The sequence below is a fragment of the Nesoenas mayeri genome (genome assembly GCF_963082525.1).
Source record: "Nesoenas mayeri genome assembly, chromosome: 20".
NCBI classification, from domain to species: Eukaryota; Metazoa; Chordata; class Aves; order Columbiformes; family Columbidae; genus Nesoenas; species Nesoenas mayeri.
The window spans coordinates 7,236,008-7,255,469 of record NC_137569.1 but is presented as its reverse complement, the minus strand read 5'-3'; the positions used below and the strand labels follow the sequence as shown (position 1 = coordinate 7,255,469).

The 19,462-nt window shown below is 51.5% G+C and overlaps 1 protein-coding gene across 1 annotated transcript in view; it reads left to right on the top strand.

The window, feature by feature from the left end:
- Positions 1 to 19,462, top strand: part of ATP2A3 (ATPase sarcoplasmic/endoplasmic reticulum Ca2+ transporting 3) — a gene marked incomplete at its 5' end in the record, with an annotated part of 45,954 nt that overhangs the window by 6,492 nt on the left and 20,000 nt on the right. Inside the window, 7 exons of the mRNA XM_080357273.1 lie at positions 11,234 to 11,251; positions 11,689 to 11,771; positions 12,010 to 12,114; positions 12,802 to 12,940; positions 15,896 to 15,976; positions 16,831 to 16,916; positions 17,441 to 17,905. Of these exons, the coding sequence (XP_080213399.1) occupies positions 11,234 to 11,251; positions 11,689 to 11,771; positions 12,010 to 12,114; positions 12,802 to 12,940; positions 15,896 to 15,976; positions 16,831 to 16,916; positions 17,441 to 17,905 (977 nt within the window). The remainder of the gene's footprint in view (positions 1 to 11,233; positions 11,252 to 11,688; positions 11,772 to 12,009; positions 12,115 to 12,801; positions 12,941 to 15,895; positions 15,977 to 16,830; positions 16,917 to 17,440; positions 17,906 to 19,462) is intronic.

Below are 19,462 nucleotides of genomic sequence, written 5' to 3'. Positions count from 1 at the left end.
CCATGACGTGAGCGTGCGCCGGAGGCTCCTCCGTGGGCGGTTAACCCCTGGCAGGCAGGGCTGCAGGCAGCGACAGCCGCGCGGATGGGGACGAGCAACGCTCGTTATTCCTGCCAGGATTAACGCAATTAATGGTAGTGGGTCTTTTCCAAGCCACGGCTTGGTGGGTCACTTGCTTGAGTTGAGCCAGTTGTTTCACAAAAGAAAAGTTGGATTTGAGTCCAAAGTGTTGCTTGTTTGAAGAGATTTTTAAATTAATCCTTGCCAGCAATTAACCTCGTGTCTTTAACTAGTATTTGCTGGCCTTATGTGGGAACCTCCCAGTTTTTGGGGTTTGGCTGCTCGTTATCACTCTATAAAAGCCTTTTCTCTTTCTCACCTCCAGAGGTGCCAAGTTCAAGGTCAGGCTGTGGTTTGGCAGTGACCCCATTGACCTCCCAGAATGTGGTCCCTGCCCATGGTCCAACACATCCCCAGGCATCAGGCAGCTTCAGGGCATGTGGTGACATCTCTTTGTGACCCATGGTGGCTCAAATCTGAAATGTTGTACCTCTTTTTGAAGTCTAGACCTATAGTATCCCTAAGTGCAGGTGTCTTCACTTTGGAGATCAAAATTGTCCTGAAATTGAAATGGTCAGCAACCTGCTGGATGTGCCAGTGCAGGTCCTGGCTTTGTCACCTGTGCTCTCACTTGAACCCATTTGAGATGTATAGAGAGACAGAGATATACATTAAAAAATAGGAAATATTTTATATACTATGTAGTATAATATATAATTTTAATATATTAAACATATTACATTTTATATATTTTTATATTTATATATAATTTTTTTACCCCCACGCTAACATTTACAAGTCACTGTGGGACACCTTTGGATAATGAAATATCCCTTTACGGAGGCAAAATAAACCACAGACAATAAACCGCTATTTTTTTCCTCTAGCGAGAGCTAACAGACCCAAGCCCACCTCCGGCTCTGAAGGGTGATGGCACTCGAGGACGGGTGACATCGCACTGGTGGCCTGGCCCAGCCGTGCGACAGGGTCACCGTCACCATCAGAGGTGCGATGTTTTGGGGAGGAAATCCGCCTCTTGCTCTTGTGTGTCCCCTGTGCCCCTGGGTTCCTGTCCGCGGTATTTTTGCTTCGGGTGTTTCCTGCTATTTAGCCATGATGTGTATTTTAAACCAGCGTGCGGGGGGAGGCGGGGAAGGGATGTGACCGAACGGCCGGGTTGTGCTGGGTGTCCTTGTCCGGGGGACACGGTGCCGGGGCAGCCCCAGAGCTGGTGGGTTTTGCTCCATCCCAGTGAAACCACAAACCACCTCCAGCGCATCCGTGTGGTCCCAAAGCCACCAGCTGTGGCCATAGCACTCCCAGGAGCTGGGTGACAAAGCTGTCCCTTGTGCTGGGACCAGCCCGTGTCCTTCTGGGGAAATGGATGGTCACAATGCCTTTTAAATTGTTTTTTTCTTTCCCGCCTCTCCATCTTATTGTAGAAAATACCCGGAGACTTTGTGGTGCCACCTCTGAGCAAATACAAGGGCTGTGTTTTGTGTGTTATGTATTTGCTTTATTATACATGCTTTGTTTTGCGTTTTCTTCTTCTGGTTTGGAGACAGTTTTTCTTGCATTTGTCGCTGATAAGAATCAGTTATGTTTTTGGGAGGGGTGCGTGGGTGGGGGAGATTCTCTCTTCTGCTTCCTCCGCCGTGAGGAGTGAAAGCACAGAGATCTCGAGGAGGAACTCGATTAGCTGAGCAGCGACTCCGGCCGCCGGCGATGGCCGAATCTCCCGGGATTTGCCCTGAAAAGCGCCGGCTCAGCTGGGTTTTGCTGAGCAGGCAGCGCCCGTCCCCGGGAGACGGGCAGCCGGGGTCGGGATAACCCTCCTTTTACCTGCCTGTTTGCACTTTTCTTTTTCCACTTTGCAACCTCTAAGTCAACAGAAGGTCTAAAATAAGGAAAATGTGGTGGGCGAGCGGAAAAATAAAAATAAAACGGGCCAGCTCAGCGGTGCAGGGTGGGAGAGGGGAGGCGATGGAGTTGTGTCCCTTCCGCTCTGGCCGCTGCAGAGGATTCCCTTTGGGGCATTGGTGTTTTTGCAGGTTTTTCTTGGGTTTTGCATGCTTTGGAGGTCAGGGACCTGTTGCCTGCAGGTAAATGGAAACCCCATTGGAGGAGCAGTGGTGTTTTGATCCACTCCCCTCCAGTGGGGAGTCCTGGGAGGAGCTGGGGCAGCTCTGCGGTGCTGACTTGGGCTGTTTGGGGGCTCCACTCAAGCCTAATTCAAATTACTCTTCCCTTTCTCACCCCTTTTTGACAGAAATGTATCTAGGTGTCTATATATATACAAATCTATAAAAAAGATTTTATCCTTATATACAAATGTATATAGATATCTGTGTGTATATATATGTATAATATTTCATCCTTACAGATGCTCACACAGATATTATACATAGTTGGAAGGAGATTATGGAAAAAGCCTAGATGGGACTCATATTTCCAGGGATCTCCAAGTATCTTGCTCCAGGAAGGGAAGTGTTTTAACTACACAGAGATGTGTGATCCCCAGAGAGTTCATCCATGAAAAGTATTAATTGTCCAACTCGCCCCTTTTTCCCATCCAGAAGAACAGATCTTTTCTCTCCTACAGAAATTTTTCTCTTCTGATATAATCTAAACTAAGGGCAGCGTAGACTTCATTTTCCATGAAAACCCATCCAAGAGGATTGCTGAAAATAGACCGTGCTCTGAGAACAGATACCAGAAAAAACAAGAGTGTGAGGGAGCCAGGTCAGCCGGGGCAAACAGTTCTGCATTAAAAATTAATAATAATAATCTCAGTTTGGGTTAATTGAGTTGAAAAGCAGCTCATCAGCGCCCATGTGGGTCGGGGTTAGAGGACACGCCACCTTGCTGGTACATTGGAAGTGTTTTATCAGACTGATTTTTATTTACTAGCAGATGGGCGATGGGTTGAGATGCCATATTCAAACTTTCAAGTTTCAAAGGTTTGCTGTGGTGGAGGCATTTTCTCCAGAAATCACACAAATGGAAAAAAAAACCAAACAAATTCCAACCTCTTCCAGCCCTCTGTGCTTTTAGGATGGAGCCTGTTCCCTTTGGCCATGAGGTTGGGGCAGGGTCTCCTTCCAAAAGTCAGATTTTCCTGACCCATAAGTGCCCAGCCCAGCTCCTGTACAGTGGCTCAGCTACAGGTGGCAGCAGGATTGGTAGAAATATCAATTGAAATATCAGCTTTTGGAGCAGAGAGAGCGAGCAGCGTCTTTATCTTGGCAGGGAAGGGGAGAAAATGCTGCTTGGATTTAGAAGTGATATCTTGTAGTTGGTTGGTTTTTGTGTGTTTGTTTGTTTGTTTTCTTTCTTAATTGAGGTTCCTGTTTTGGGGCTCTGCTTTTGGGGGGTTTCATCTTGCAAAACCCCATGTGTTGGCTCCAACAGGTGTCCCAGGTGTTGGGTCTGCACCGGTTGCAATTCAATCCAAAACCTGCCATGCGCAAGATGTCGAGCAAAAAAGTGGCCAAACAAATTAATGGCTGTTCTGTGCCACAAGTGCTGCAGAGTGAGCCCCTTTTTGGGGGGAAAAGAAGGGAGTTTTATGTTGTTTTGTGTCATCTTAGCAGGGATGCTGCCAGCGGGATGCACCCACGCAGCTCGGCCACCGCTGGATGCGGCAACCAGGAGCCCCCCGCGCTTTCCACAGCGCTTGGCTAGTGGAATACTTTAGTTACATTTATTATTACAATTTATAATTTATAATTTTTTTTTCAATAGTTTTATTTTGCATTCCATGCCAGTGTGATATCCTCAGTGGTTGCTTACAGCCTCATCGAAGATGCTCGGCTCAGTGTCAACTCTCACCAGATTCTTAGGGTGCCAGTTTTGGGGATGCTGTTCCCCTCACTGAGCCGCAGCGGCCCTTTGCTGCAGCTGTGCAGCATCTCTCCTCCAGGAGCAAAAGCATCCTATTTTGAGAATGTGTCCTAGTCTCATTTTCTTACCTGCCTTTTCAGCCCAAATATCCTTCTTTTTTTTCTTTTTCTATTTTTTTTAGGAAAAAACCCTTAAAACCAGTTCCACCTTGCTGTTCCCCAAGTCTTGCAGAATTCAGCTGAAAGGCACAGCCCAAGTTTTGGTGCTGAAATTCCTCCCCTGGCGCATTTGAAGCCTCCCGGTGCCTGACAAGGATGGGAGGGCATCGCCGGTGCTGCTGGCACCGCCACCTCTGTGTGTTCGGTTTCCTAAACTCTTCCCCAGCGCTGCCAGGAAAATGTTATTAAAGTTTCTGTCGCCAGGTGCTGGACTTGCTGCGAGTGGCCTATTTGTGGTGATGTGTTGTGGTCCATCGTGCTCAGAGGGGTTATGAATTTGCTGTAGCATTTTATCCTGGTCTGGCTGGTGCTTTTCTGCTGCTGTGCTGGGTTGTGGGGGTTTTGGTTCCAGGTGGCATCTGGGCATCTCGTTTGTGATGTGGGGAGCAGCCAAGAGCTGAGCAGAGCCCAGAAAGGGTGAAAAAATATTTCTAGGCAAAAATCCCCAGTTTACTTAATGCTTACCACTTATCAATGGGAAGTGAGCTGAAAAAATGGCTTTAGTGCAATAAAGGAGGAAATAAAACGGTATCTGTAGGGTGCAAGTGGAGGATGTACTGAAATTGCAGCCTGCCCAGTGGTTGGGGTTGTGGCGGTTCTGGCCGAAGGTTCCCAAATGTGGCAGAGTTGCTCTCTTGCCTTTCCCTGAGGTTACAGAAAGAGTCAACTTGAAGCAGAAATAAGGAGAAGCTAAAAAACCCCAACACAACCCCCAAACTGAAAAAGAACAACCACCCAAGCTTAATCTTTATTTTGTTCAAGCTCCTGTAGTGGGTTTATTTATTTTTTTTCTTCCTTTTTCCAAAACCCGTTACTATTTAAATGCAAATTTTTAGCTTTTCCACCCGGGAGCCGGAGTTGGAAATTCTTTCCACTGCGTTGGTGCAGGAGGGAACAAACCGCTGCTTTTAGTTTGCTCAAATAATCCATCCCAGGCTGAGCCGCGTGTTTCCTCCGTCCCGCTCCCTCCCACTCCCAAAACGATCCCGGGATCTGCTGCGGGTACCAACGTGGACGGGGAAATGGGGGCACAAGGCCACCCCTCGCAGCCCCGTTTCCCCAGGGTTTTTCCCCTGAATTGCCCCAAGACTTTATTCTTGTAAATGCAACGTGGGCACTGGACCTGCTGGGCACCTTTGCACCGTGGCAAGGGGAAGCTCGTGCCTTCCACTGTTTTGGGGATGAGCCATTTCCAAGAATAAAGAAAGTTTGGGGTGGGTTGGGCAAAGTTTTCCTTATTTATTTCAGGCAGCTCCTTGGACCATCGGTCCGATGCAACGCTCCCACCTTCATCCCCATTTCTCTCTGCCTGAACAGTGGGACGAGGTGATGGTGGCTTTTCCTTCAGTTCAGGGATGTGCTGATTTTCTGGGGAAAAGGAGATGCCATGGGGCTGGATTTTAGTGGTGCTTTGCTGCTGTTGAGGGGCATGTCCAGGATAACTGCGTTTCCTATTCTTTGACCTGCTGAGATGAGCTTGGCTGGCCAGAAGAGGAGCAAATGAACCTTTCACCTTCTCCCTTCTGATCCCAGTGGTGGGGCTGTGGGTGCCCAAGGTACCTATTGTCCCCTGGGGCCCTGTCACCATCCTGGAGGGACCGATGGTGCTGGGCTGGGTTCAGTGGTGGTGGGTTTGGAAGATCAGCGTGAGGGCAGGTCCAGAGCTCTGTCTGCCGTGGGAAGCCTGTGACCCAAACCAGAAACTTTTTGGGCTGATGTTGTTGCAAGTCATTCACAGCATCCTGGTGCCAGCCAGAAAATCAGTGGGATCATTTAATCCTAAAGCATCACCTGCGAAATAATAAGGACATTTCTGCTCCTTCAAGCTCTGCTAACCATCCTCACGAGCTGCCCCAGGCTGCTGCCATCCCCAGCACTTCCTCTGGCCCCAAATTTGCTTATTTTTGGGAGCACTGGGCTTTTGCAAAGCCCAAGCAGGCTGTGTGCTGGGGAGTTACCGGAACAGCAAACCACCAGTGTTTGCCATGGGAATGGGGGGTTGTATCTCGTTCCTTTTATCTTCCCGCTGCCTTTTGGAGCAGCCCCGCAGCGAGCGGCTGATGTGATCAGCCGGCGTAACCAAAACTCACTCGGTGCGCAGGAAAGAGCAGCTGCGAGGCAGTAAGCAAATGAGGTGCTGGGGGCCAGAGGTGCTGTCCCCACCTGCTTAACACCCAAGGCCACCACTGCCTTTACTGGGGAGGGCAGGACACAGGAGGAAAATCACTGGTGGCTTTGAGACCAGCTCCTTGGGGGGTGATGGAGGACACGGGGAAGCGATGGATACTCCGGGAGTGGCTCGTGATGTAAAGCAGGGGTTGGCACAAGGGTCCCTGGGCAGGTACAGAGTGACACCTCGGCCAAAGCTTGGCTTGTTCTGCAGAAGCAACCTTGGAAAGTCCCTTTCCCTGCACCCTCAAGGTCCCGCTCTTCCCAAGTGCAGCCGTATCCTGTCCTGGTGTGTGGTGGGAGCCTCACAGGGACGTGAGCTGCAAGGATGGTCCCCAGGGATGTCGCAGCTCCCAGGAACCTCAGGCGTGAAGCAAAGCTGTATACAGACGAGGCATTTAAATAACTGCGCTTTGCCCTTTGTGAACACCGGGTAGCATTAGCACCGTTAGCCTTGGAGTGTTTGTCATCCCAGATAATGCTAAAACACCTGGGATTAGTTTGCAAACGCTGTTTTTTTTCCACACTTCTGCAGCTCAAGCGCAGCCTTGCGAGGTGATGAGCAGCTTCACATCTCCATCCCCCGGCGGGGTTTACACCGAGCAGGTGATGGGCTGCTCCAGCTTTCAAACAACCCGGCCAAGCCTTTCCCAGTTGTGCAAGCCGTCAGGTTTGCGGAGCAGGGAATGCGCGGCGGTGCCGGCTGTCACCGCGGTGATGGAGAGCAGGCGTCCCTCGGGATGGGATCCATCCAGCGCAGCCGGCCCTGGGAAAGGCAGCCAGTTAAAATAACAATTTATTCTGCCTGGTGTCTTGCGGGACAGTGGACGGATCCCAGAGCAGCCCTGCCTGGGTTCCTGCTTTATATCATGGGACGGGGTCTGCTGTCCCAGCTGGGGATATTTTAGGGTTTTTCTTACTCTTTTCACTGCTTGCTTGAGCCCTTTTTCCTGCCTGTTGGCAGGGCTCAAGAGTCGGATGTGTCCCTTGTTTTACGCATCCATTTCCCCTTCCCTGCCTATGGAAAAAGAAATTAAAGGTGGAGGGGGGAAAAAAACCAAGCAACAATAAAATGAATTTACAACATAGAAATACAGCAGTGATTTGGAGCAGAGAGCTGGGCCCAGGTGTGATGCTCACTGTTATCCCCAACATTGAGCACTGTCCTGTTACTCTTCCTGCATCACTTGGCGGCAGGAGTGTTTCCCATAAGGGACATCTGGTTTTTATCCTAGCAAAGCTTCTGAAATGGTAGGGAAAATGGTATTTCAATGTTTGCTTTGCAATTTGTTTGCTGTTGTGGGTCGCACACCAGGTCTGAGCACGCACCGGGGTTTGCTTTGCCATGCGCTGGCAAAGAAAACGTCGCCTTGTGCCTCAGTTTCCCCAAAAGCCAAGCGAGATGTGATACCCAAATGCACAACGACATGCTGGCTGCTGTAGGGCTGTGCAGCTCCAGGGATTTTTTTGATCCTGTTACAGCAGGAGAAACTCCAACATTTCCTTAAAGTGACCCCAGTGCCACCCTGTTGCCTTTTATTTATTTCCTTTGGCCCGGAAAGCGGGGCAGGGGCTCCCGGGGCGGCCGCCTTCACCCGCAATGCCTCACTCTTGGGTGGCACCCGTGTTTATTTACCTTTTCATCACCTGATTACCCTGCCCTGCCATGTTGCAGGCGCCAGCCCGCAGGGCTGCCAGCCCTGTTTGAGTTGGCAGGAGCTGGAGATTAAACCTCCGGCTAAAATAGCCCGATGCCAGCACTGCGTCTCCCCAGGGTGTGTTGCATCCCCTTAGAGCATCTCCTATTGATGTTTTGTGGTCGATAACACAGAGGAGAGCATGCTCTGCTGCTGGTGGGAATGGTCCTGTCACCTACAGGTGTTGCCACCAGCATCTGTCACCCTCTGCTTTCTTGACTTTGCTCTCCAAAGCCGTGATGCAGAGGAGCAGAAGAGAAATTGCAAATACGCACCCGCAAGCTGCAGGTCCCACACTGGGACTGCTCAGTTTGGGAAGCTGAAAATTGATGGTGCAAGTGGGTGGCTGTGATTTGGGGTCCTCTGAGCAATCTTCATCACTTTCTACCTTTGGTGGGGTTATTGCGTTTGTCTCGTGGCTGTATTGGGGAGCTTGGGCACTGAGCAGGATCTCTGTGCTGAGCTCTGAGCCACCGAACAAAGAAAGGGGCTATTGAGGTGCGGCCAGGAGTTTCCATTCCAGCCTGTCTGTGCTTGCCATGCTGTCCCCAGGAGGCTGCAGATTTGGGATTTAGCTGGGTCCCTGCCTGTGGCGGGTTTCCTGGCCCGGTGGGACACGCGGAGCGGTGCCAGCTCTGCCACCCTGCCTAGTGCCATGGGGCTGCCTCATGTAAAACTTGGGTTTTGGCAAGCGGCAAACCCTCATATTTCCAGTGAGACATTAGCAGTGAGATGGGGGGGCATCAACCCCAAACATTCCTGTTTTCTGGTGGGTTTTGAGTGATTAAGATCCACAAATGTGACCTTCTTCTCCATGTATTTGGTGCAAAATGGGTGCTGAGCTGCCATATAAAGGGTGCTGAAAGAAGTTGCTGGTGCAGGGGAGGTGCCTGGTTCTCAGTATAGTCAAAATTGGGGTTTTTTTGGGAGGTACCTGCAGCAGCACTGCTAATGTTTGGGGTTTGGTGACAGCGATGGCAGCGTCGCTCTGCCACCAGTGGTATTTCAGCTGCTGGCCCCACTGCACGAGTTTCCTCCCGAGCTCACAGAAACCTGTTTTCATGCTTTAATTGAGAGCTCATGCAAAGTCCCTGCTCTGCAAACGCCGCGGCTGTTCATGCAAACACCGCGCGGGAGAAGAACCGAGAGGACCACGGCGTTTCGGGTGGGTGCGCGGGGTGGAAAGTCACCCCTGGGAGCCCCAGCCGTGTCCCTCGGGGCTCCCCGCCTGTCCCCAGCCCTGTCCCCTCGCACGTTCACACCCTTAAAATGGTGCTGGGATGGAAATAGCAGCAGCAGATCTCTACTACTTTTAATTTTGGTGGCTCTCTGGGCCGGGGAGAGGAAGCCGGGGGTGGAGAGGAGCTGGCTGCAAAAGGGAGAAAAGCCACTTTTCTGACATGCTCTGCAGAGTGATTCGAAATGTTGAAGCTGCTCCAAGAATATATATATATATTTTATTATAAGAATAATTATAAGCGTTACGTGCTGGTCTGTCTGTTCCTCATGACGGCAGGAGTATCCTTATCTAGGAGGGATGTGGGCTTAAAAAAACCTCATAGTAATTCCCTCTGTGAGCACTGAGGAGCTTGTGCAGTTTAAAGCGTAAAGGCTTAATGTTTTCACTGGTTTGTTCAGTTAAGGTGTGCTTGGTTTTGGCTTTTTTTTCCCTTATTTCTCTGAATGGCAAATGGCAATAGCTGATGGAAAACAGCCAAGCAGGTTTTGCCTCCTGCTGCTGCTCAGGGCTCCGTGCTGGGGGTTCTTGGATGGGGCATCAGGCATGTCTCCCTTGGGCAATTCCTATTCAACTTCAGCCTGTTCCTTATTTCCTCTCAGAAACGCAAGGAATTGGAGGAACATCTTGTTTTATTATCACCCCATGTGGCACAGGAATAGGCAGCAGACAGTGGAGGCTTTGAGGTGGCTCTTTGAGATGTTTCTGCCTGAATTTTTTCCCACTGGGAGGTTTGGGGTTGGGATTTTCTGTCCATCCTCTCCCAGCCCAGAGCACCAAATGATGGAGGGAGCGTGTACTGTGCAGCCATGTCACATCAGTGCTGGCACCCGCTGTCCCTTGCAGTGCTGTGCAATGCCTTAGAGCCCCCAGCGCAGCCCTCCTGAGGAGCTGCTGGTGCATGGCTCTGGCTTGGGTTCCTCCATCTTCAGCGAGCTCTGCTGTGCTCAGCAAACCCTGGGTTTCCTTTTCCATCAGGCAGTGGTAATGTCCACACTTGCTTGGGCATCTGATGAGGGTTTTGGTCCAGCTGCCAGCTCCCCTGGGTGCTGCTTTGCCCAAAGATTCATCCAGCATGCAGGAACAACGGGTGCAAAAAGAGACACCCACCTGTGCCAGCACCCATCAGCAGCTAAAATCGGGTTGGGGGTGTCCTGAGCCCTTCCTGGGTGCAGGACCCTCCAGTTCTCAGCCAAACCTTGCCCGTGGCAGGGCCAGCACATTGGTTAGTGCCTGGGTGAGGAGGCAGGAGTGATGCCCTTGGTGGTACCAAGGTTTGTGCCCTGCCCAGCAGCCGTGGGACCATTTGGTACATACGGCATGTGAAGGTAATGACCATCCTGATGGGACGTGGAACTCCTTGGGGGACCATGGCAGGTGCTCGGGAGCCCTTGGGGTTTTCTCAGGTTGTGCAGATGACGGGGCTCAGGTTTGGCTGGGAGCAGTGTGGATATAGGCTCTGTGCCCACTGGGGCGGATTTGGGAGCATGGCTTGGACCTGCTGAGCATAGGTCTTGGGTTTTTTTCCTAGAGCATTGCAGGCTGAAAAGTACAACTGAGTAATAGGAAATATGGTCTGAAAGTTACAGTCTCCTGCAGGTCTGTGTTGGGTTTATGACAGGGCATTTTATGGGATAGTTGGACCTCTGTGTCCTGGATTTGGAGCGGGCAGCTCGTGAGGATGCTCAGCTCTTCAGAGGGTGAGTATTTTTTAGGCAGGGTAAGCACAGGAATAAATGCTGCTGGAGCTGCTTGCAGCAGGGAAATGATGTTTCCCTGGTGTGAGGAGCATCCAGTGGTGCTTGCTTGGTGTCAGACCATGAAATTTGAGGACAAGCTGTCTCAATGCAGGAATATGTGCAGAACAAGTTGCATTTTGGGGTACTGAATGGACTGCTAGGGTCTAAGGGAAGGAATTGCTAGTCTGGGCCCAAATCACTAATTAATCTTTTTATTTTTATATTTTTTTGCTTTGTTACACTTGCTGGGCTGCCAATGGAAATGCACAGAGCTCCCTGCAGAAGAAGGTGAGTCTTGGGCCAGAGGCGATGGTGGGTGCGTGCCTTGGGTCAGGGTGGGGAGTGCTGGGGCTGAGGCTGCCAAAGGACAGGGGAGTCTATGAGGTCTTTTAATCTTGGTTTTAATCCCAGAAAGAGCTGGACTGACAGCAGAGCTTTCCTCTGGCGCTAAGGCTACCAGCTGTGAATAGAAACACAGAGGATTTGGTTTCTGTAGGTAAAAACAGATGTAGTAAAACCAGGCCAATGCCAGAAATGAAAGTGATTATTATTAGAGAGAAAACTCCCTGTGGCAGCAGTGAGTGCCCCAGCAGGTGCTGTTGGGCACCAGAGCAGCTCTGCTGCAGGCGGGGGAAGGGGTTTTGTTGGTCTTAGTGGTCTAAATCACCTGTCTTCTGGGTTTTTTTTAAGCACTAACTGTGCTTGGCTTTGTGTTTTCCCACCAGGAAAGTCCCTCTGGGAGTTGGTGCTGGAGCAGTTTGAAGATCTCCTCGTCCGCATCCTTTTGATGGCAGCTTTCCTGTCGTTTGTAAGTACCGCAGGCTCGGTTTGGGGGGAGCACCCTGCATGGGCAGGATCAGCAAGGGGGCAGTGAGGCAGCGGTGGTGGGGAGCACCGTGCCACCCCCCAGAGCCATCCTCCCCATTTTCTGGGATTAAAACAAAGATTAAAAGAGCCCAAAGACTCCCTTTTTGGTCCTCCTTCTAAAAATGTTGGTACTCATTGTTTCAGCCACATTGTAGTGCTGCTTTTCTCTTGCCTACCAGATCCTGGCCTGGTTTGAAGAAGAAGAGGAGACCACGACAGCGTTTGTGGAGCCCATTGTCATTATCATGATCCTGATCGCCAATGCTGTGGTAGGCGTGTGGCAGGTAGGTCACAGTTCCCCTCGCCAGCCCTGAATGTCTCTACATGGCTGAGATACTTCATTTGAAGGTCTGGTTGCTTCTTGCAGTTGGAAACTCATTTTTCAAAGGTTCAGTTTTCCTGTTGGCCGTGTTGGCTCGTGGAGATGATCAGTCCTTGGCCGCCTCCTGGCTCGTTCCTTTGGCAACTTCTGCAGTTTGGAGTTTAGGATCTTGCACTTATTTGCCATCCAGGCAAACGCTACTTGTCTCCTGGCTGTGGCCAAATGTGTTTTCCAGGGGAAGCTTTTTGCCCCATCCACCAGAAAGCCATGGTGGCTGCTGTCCCTCTCCTCGCTGCATCCTGCCTGGAGGATGAGCAAATGCTTTAGCCAATGATGCTCCTCTTTTGTACATTCAATTAAAGGCCATTTATTTACCTATCCATAGCTTGATCTGAGGTGAGGTTACTGAATGATGAAAAGTACATCTGGGTGGGAGGTGCTGCTTCCCAAACCAAGAATGAGAAAATCAAGCCAAAGGACTGTTTCAGAGCAGCTGAAGAAGATGCGGCACTTGCCCCATCCACGGCGCAAATGGACACCAACGTCAGGGCTGGAGTTTGGGTGCTCCCGTCTTTGCAGCGGGTGGGGAAGGAGCCGACTGGCACGAGCAACCCCAGCACCAGGAGCTCTGCCTTTCCTCTGCTTGCAGGAGAGAAATGCCGAGAGCGCCATCGAAGCCTTGAAGGAGTACGAGCCCGAGATGGGGAAGGTGATCCGCGCCGACCGCAGCGGGGTGCAGCGGATCCGCGCCCGAGACATCGTCCCTGGGGACATCGTGGAGGTGGCAGGTAGGGTGGCACCACCCCAGGGCACGGGGTAGGGAGGTGCTGCTGGCCAAGGGGCTTCAGTGACGGGCGCCCCGTGGTCCTGGTGGTGGGCGGGTGGCATCCAGGTACGTCTCCTCCAAGGCACAGCCACTGAGTCATCTCAGTTTTGCACACCTGAGACATCAGTTTCTTGTGGCAAGACCAGAGAGGCGAAATGATCTGGGCCAAAGCTGGTGCTCATCAGCAAGTGGAGGCTTCACCCCAAGTGTAGGATGGTAGAGAGCAGGAGGAAAGAAAAAAAAGTTTATATTTCTGGCACAGGTTTTGTGTCTTTTGAGGGTTTCCCCATTTTCTGGAAGAGCGTTTAATTTTCAACCAAGATTCCCTGTCTCTGGAAGCAGCTCTTGCCTGTGCGTCCCTGGACCAGGGAGGAGAAGGGCTGGTGCTGGGTGTCACCAACAGTGCCAGGCGAGTGCCACCACCAGCTCAGGGGCTTCAATGCCACAGGCCTTTTATGTTCAGGAAAGGATGTGGGGGGTCTGCTGCCTGCCCCACCAGAGTTAAGGAGGATACATTTCATTTATCCAGTTTTGTGTGTTCGTTAAACAATGCTGTAAACCCCCAGAGCCGCAAAACCGATCCTTTCCTTTCCTCCTCGTGGCCCTGCTGGTGGAAACATGCTGCAATCCCTCCGGACCCCAGCCAGCTCGCTGGTATTTATGTCTTCCAGTTGGGCTTCAGCTGGAAGATGAACAGAAAAACAATGCAGGGAGGATCAAGCGGAGGAGTGTGGCCAGGTCCTCAGCTGGGCAAGCTGGCAGTGCTCCCAAGCCATCTCCAGCAATGCACTCCAGCTGCTGACCTGGCCTTTAATTAAATTAATTAATTATCAATTAATTAAATTCTGGCACCTTTCCCCAAATCAGGCACTTACTGCTTGCCCATCAGTGGCTGAATATTACTTTTTAATGGCACAATCAGCATCATGTCTTGGAGGGAAAGAGCTGAGTTTTCCTCTGGAGGGATTTGCAAATTAGTGGCAAGTTAATTAGCAAAGTGTGGGTTTAGGAGGTTATAAGCGAGTAGTGAGGATGTTGTCAGGCTGCCCGATAGAAAAATGGACCAGGAGCAATAACTTTGAACATGCAGAGGACATTCAGGTGACGTCCCAGGAACAGCGCAGGCAGGAGGGACAGGCTGCTGTTTGCATGTACAAATGCAATAAATTTGGCGGCAGGGAGCAGAAAACCTGCTACACTGAGACAACGGGAATGATGGTTGCAAGTTGGCAGCCGTTTAAATTCTGCCGAGTTTTGCCCTTTTGTAACAAGATGATGGAGGCAAGTCCTTGTGCGGGCAGAGTTGTCCCCATTTTCCTCGGCTTTCAGCACAGGGCAGACTTGCAGTGCTGGGGTGATTGACGCGTGTTTAATATCTGGCTTAGGGCAGCTGCTGGGTCCGTATGTCTGCCCCGCACCGTGCGAGTCTCTGGGGATGCCATCGCATGTCTGCCCTTGGGTCGATGCCACCCACGTGGCACCAGGGCTTGGTGCTGTCTCCAGATGCTGGCACCAGATTTTTCCTCTGCAGGTTGAGCTGATGTTTGCAAACCCTCCTCACCTTTCCCAGGGCGAGAAGAGTTGCTCTTTGCTCCTTTCCAGGTGCTCTGTCTCCCTCGAGCAGCTGCAAAGTCCGAGGAAAACATTTGAGGGGGTTCGTGAGTCTCTGTGCTTGGAACCCCCAGCTCAGCCCCACAAAAGCGGGTGCGATGTGGAGTGGAGCAGCTCTGGCCATCCGGCAGATGTTGCATCCCGCATCCAAGAACATCTGCAGCTGGAATAAACGGCTGGGCGGTGGAGCGGTGCCAGCTCCCCGTCCCGCTGTGTTCGGGGGGGTTTACGAGCCCTGGGAGGAAGCGTTCGTTAAAGTCTGGGATTGGAGACGATGGTTAACGGCCAAGCCGGCCGTGTTGTGTAACGTGATGTGCGGCGCTGGGAGCCAGGGCTCGCTCTGCCGCAGTGTTTCCGAAGTGCCGGCGCGCGGTTGCGTCCAGGCGATAAGGGAGCAGGAGGAAGAGCCGCTCCTTGCCAAGGAGCTGGGAGGAGGAAATCCAGCAGGAAAAACAGCTTTAAATGGGGTTTTTAAGGACATGCATACGCCTCAGTGGGCAGTGGCCCATGGCTGTCAGTCAGTGGGGCTGCTTTCACCCATAACCATCACGCTGTTGCAAAAGACCCATGGATGACTGTTTGTCTCCGCCGTGAAAGGTCTTTCAGTGTCAACAGTGTCCAGTCAGCCCATGGGAGAGGGTGGAGGGCACTTGGCACAGCACGAGTAACCCCTCCCGCTCTGTGCTGCTGCCCGCTCTCTGGGCTGGCTGCTTTTGTGCAAGATAATTCCCTCAAATTAGAAATCTTTCAAGGTCCCATCACTGGACTGCCCAATTTCAACTGACAGTGCCTCTTCCCAGCTTTCTTTTTTTTGCCATTGAGATTTTACAAAATAAGTTTTAAATGCAGTAAGGAGGTGTCCCAGGGCAGGACCCTGGTTTACCACAAGCTGTACTCCTTGTTGCAGCTGGCTGGATGCTGCCGTGCGCCTGCGCCATAGAATCACAGAATCATTTCAGTAGAAGAGACCGTCAGGATTATCGAGTCCAACCATAACCTAACCTAACTCTAGCAATAAACCATGTTCCTAAGAGCCTTGTCTAAACACCTCGAGGGATGGTGACTCCACCACTGCCCTGGACAGTGTGCAGGGACACAGTGATTCACAGAGCTCAGCAAAAGCCAGGCCCTGCCCTGGAGACAGGAGAAATAGCAAATGATGGGGGACAGCAGGAACCAATGTGCGAAGTGTTGGCCTCAAGTCTTTGGGCTTCGCTGGCACCTTTGGGGTTTGCTGCCCCCCTGCCCTGGGTGGTGGGTGCTGCTGGTCCCACCTGACTGAGCTGCTCTGCTCTTGTCCTTGTAGTTGGTGACAAGGTGCCGGCGGACATCCGGATCATCGAAATCCGGTCCACAACCCTGCGGGTTGACCAGTCCATCCTCACAGGTGCGTGCAGGTGCGATGGGGCAGAGGTGGCTGCTTCCCTCTGCCATTCACCCCGAGACAAATTTTGGGGGTGACACTGGGCTAAGCGCTTTGCTGGGGTGGGAAATGGGTGGGAGAATGAGACTGAGGTGCTGGGGAGGTCCTAGCATCACCTAGAAGTCGTGATATAGGCAAGAATAATGTGCCCGGTGTTTGGGCACCCCTCCTGTAAAACACAAACTGTCCCATGCGACACATGGGGTTTCACGAGGGGCCACTCGGTCTCTCTCTGCTAACGGGGAAGGCTGGTGAATGATCAGATGACAAAAAAGTCTTCCAGTATTTCATCTCTCTTGTGTGATTTTTGTAAGGCGTTGAGTTAGGAGATGGCAGCGGGGCAGGAAAAGCAATCGGAATAAAAAAATGTTAAAAACACAGGGAAAGGAGCCATCTCCTTCCAAAGTGGCTTTGCATTAACTTAGTTCTCCAAGGGTAAAAGGAGATGCAACAAAAGGGCAAATCTGCAAAGACCAACATATAAACCTTCATCAGAATGGCTTTGGGCACCTTTTCCTGTTGTGCTGCCCTACAAACCCCATCTGACTGTGCAAACCAGTGGCTTCCTGGCACAGGGGTTTGGCCCCATCCCATATGTCTATGGGAGCTCATGGCCACTCGTGATCTGCACGAGTCGCTTTTCTGCAGCCCTCATCTTCAGAGCACCTTCACCCGCCTCTGACATCCTTGTGATGGATGTTTTGATGGCAACGTGTTGCTTTAAAAAGCTGCAGGGTTGTGATGCAGGCTCGTGACAGCGTTGAAGGGAGGCTGGAGAGCAAACACAGGTGGTTCATCTCCCCACCTTGTCTTGGCAGGGGAGTCCGTGTCGGTGATCAAACATGCTGACCCCATCCCCGACCCCCGGGCTGTCAACCAGGACAAGAAGAACATGCTTTTCTCCGTAAGTCCCTTACACCTGTCCCCACCTCTCCTCTGGTTTTGCAAAGAACCACCATTGAAGGGGTCAATGGACACAGAAGGTCTCTGAGCAGTGAAAGAGAGTGCATGCATGAGAGAGACCTGAATCTGTAAAAAGAGCCCCAAGTCCATAAAAATGAAGACCTGCTTCCATGGGATTTTGTTTGGGCTTTGACACATGATGCCCTTAAATACCTTGGGTGATCTCAGTGGGTTTTCCATCACGTAGGATGGTTTACAGACAGGGTTTGTGACTGAGCCTGGGGTTTTGGTTCCTTCATTGCTCATGCTCCTCTCGGACAGAAGCCGAGTCCTTGAGGGCTGAGAAAGCTCTCAGGAGGGGTCTCTTGCTTCTTCAGGGTGGGTTTATATAAAATCCCAAGATGTCTCATTTTCCCCTTAACCAAGATCTCACGTTCTGCTTTCACAACAAACAACCCATTTCCCTGCTCAGACCAAGAGGTTTCATGTCCACACACCCACTTTGGCCCTTTTCTTCCCTTCCAGGGCACCAACATCGCAGCTGGGAAGGCCGTAGGGGTTGTCATTGCAACAGGGGTCTACACCGAGATCGGGAAGATCCGAAACCAGATGGTGGAGACCGAGCCCGAGAAGACCCCCTTGCAGCAGAAGCTGGACGAGTTCAGCCAGCAGCTCTCCAAAGTCATCTTCCTGGTGTGCATCGCTGTCTGGGTCATCAATGTCAGCCACTTCAGCGATCCCGTCCACGGGGGCTCCTGGTTTCGGGGAGCCATCTACTATTTCAAGATTTCGGTAGCGCTGGCGGTGGCCGCCATTCCCGAGGGCCTCCCGGCCGTCATCACCACCTGTCTGGCGCTAGGCACGCGCCGCATGGCCAAGAAGAACGCCATCGTGCGGAGCCTGCCCTCGGTGGAGACCCTGGGCTGCACCTCCGTCATCTGCTCCGACAAGACCGGCACCCTCACCACCAACCAGATGTCCGTATGCCGGGTGAGTGCCGGGGTGTTTTGTATTTTGGGGTGTTAGGGGGGATGCTCTGTAACCCCCTGTGCACCCTCAACCTCTCCATCCCCGTCTTGGGTTGATGGGCTTTGCTGTCCTCACCAGAGCTGTTGCACATTAGGAATTTGAAGCTGAGCATGGAAGATGGTTTGTTGGAAGCTCTGAGCTTCCTCTCTGCCTGACTCCGTAAAGTTTGTGGCTTTTCTTGGCATGGTTGTAATGAGAAAACTCGCTTTCATGAGCAAAACAGTTTGGAGGTGCTGGGGTGCAAATTTATTTCAGGGCTCCCTCTCCAGAGGATGTTTCTTCCTGCTGGGATGTGGCAGAGACAGAGCTCCTGGAGACACCAATGCAATCAGCCTCCTCTGCTCTCTTGCCCATTTTCCCCTTGTTTTTAACCAAACCAGCAAGGAGTCCTGGACAATGCAAAATTACAAAGTCTTGGACCTGTGAGGCCAAAGCTTGGAGGGTAGGTGCAACATGTGGTTCCAGCTGTTTGTGACGAGCTCATGCAGAAATCCAGAGGTTAAGAGAAAATGCCTGTGACCTGATGAAATGGTGCTTGGTTGCCTGTCCTCACATAGCAGAAGTTCTGTTGTTCACAGTTGTGTGCTGCTGGGCTCAGACTGAAAAGCTCTTCTGATGGAGAGAACCCTGGGGTGGTTTGCTGAAGAGTTTGAAGGCTCCTGGTCGGTCCACCAAAGAACTTTGCTTGCCTGGCCATGTGGGGAGGTGACTTGTTAGGAAAGCCTGGAGCCCCCGAGCACTTCTCAGTTTCCCCATTAATCCTCAAGTCTCAGGAAAGCTTTTTTTAATTTTTTTTCATGGCTTTGGTGCATGGTTTTATAAGAGAACCTTGGAAAATGTGTTGCTGTGGGGAAAAATGGACCTGGCCACTGTCCCTCCCCTCTGACACTGGGGTAGCGTGGTGGGAAGCTGTGGCCACACTACAAACTGGCCCTGGGCTTTGGCCACTGGTTTGCTAAGCACAAGCTATAGATGACGGGAAACATCTGATATTTTTGCCCTGTAAATGGTTTAAAATGAGGCATCACTGGAATGAGGCAGTGACCACGCTGCCCTCGTCTCGCACGGGGAGGTTCCCACCAGCCCGTTTTCTGCCCCAGTGATGCAGGGAAGTAAAGGGCCACCCCAGCATTTGGGGTCTATTTAGCTCTGCAGAAGGAGAGGTGGGATGTGACTGTTCCCCAAACCAGTTCCTACTGGAGGATCTGCTCCTTGAACTTGGGCAGAAGTGCCTTTGTCTCCCACGGTGTGGCACGATCAGAAGAGGCAGGATGAATGATGCTGAGACAGAGGGGGCAGGAGGGGACAGAGTGGGGCAGTGGCACAAGAAAGGGGTTTTGCATCAGTCATAATTTGCAGAATGAACTCAATGACTTCGCAAAAAAAAGAAAAAAAAAAGGCAATTCAGAATTCAGTGTATCCTTCCCCATCGCCCCACAACCCCTTTCCGATACCTGTGTTATTCACTTGGCTGAATCCTGACTCTCAGGGCACAATACTGAGGGCTGGGCTGGCCTC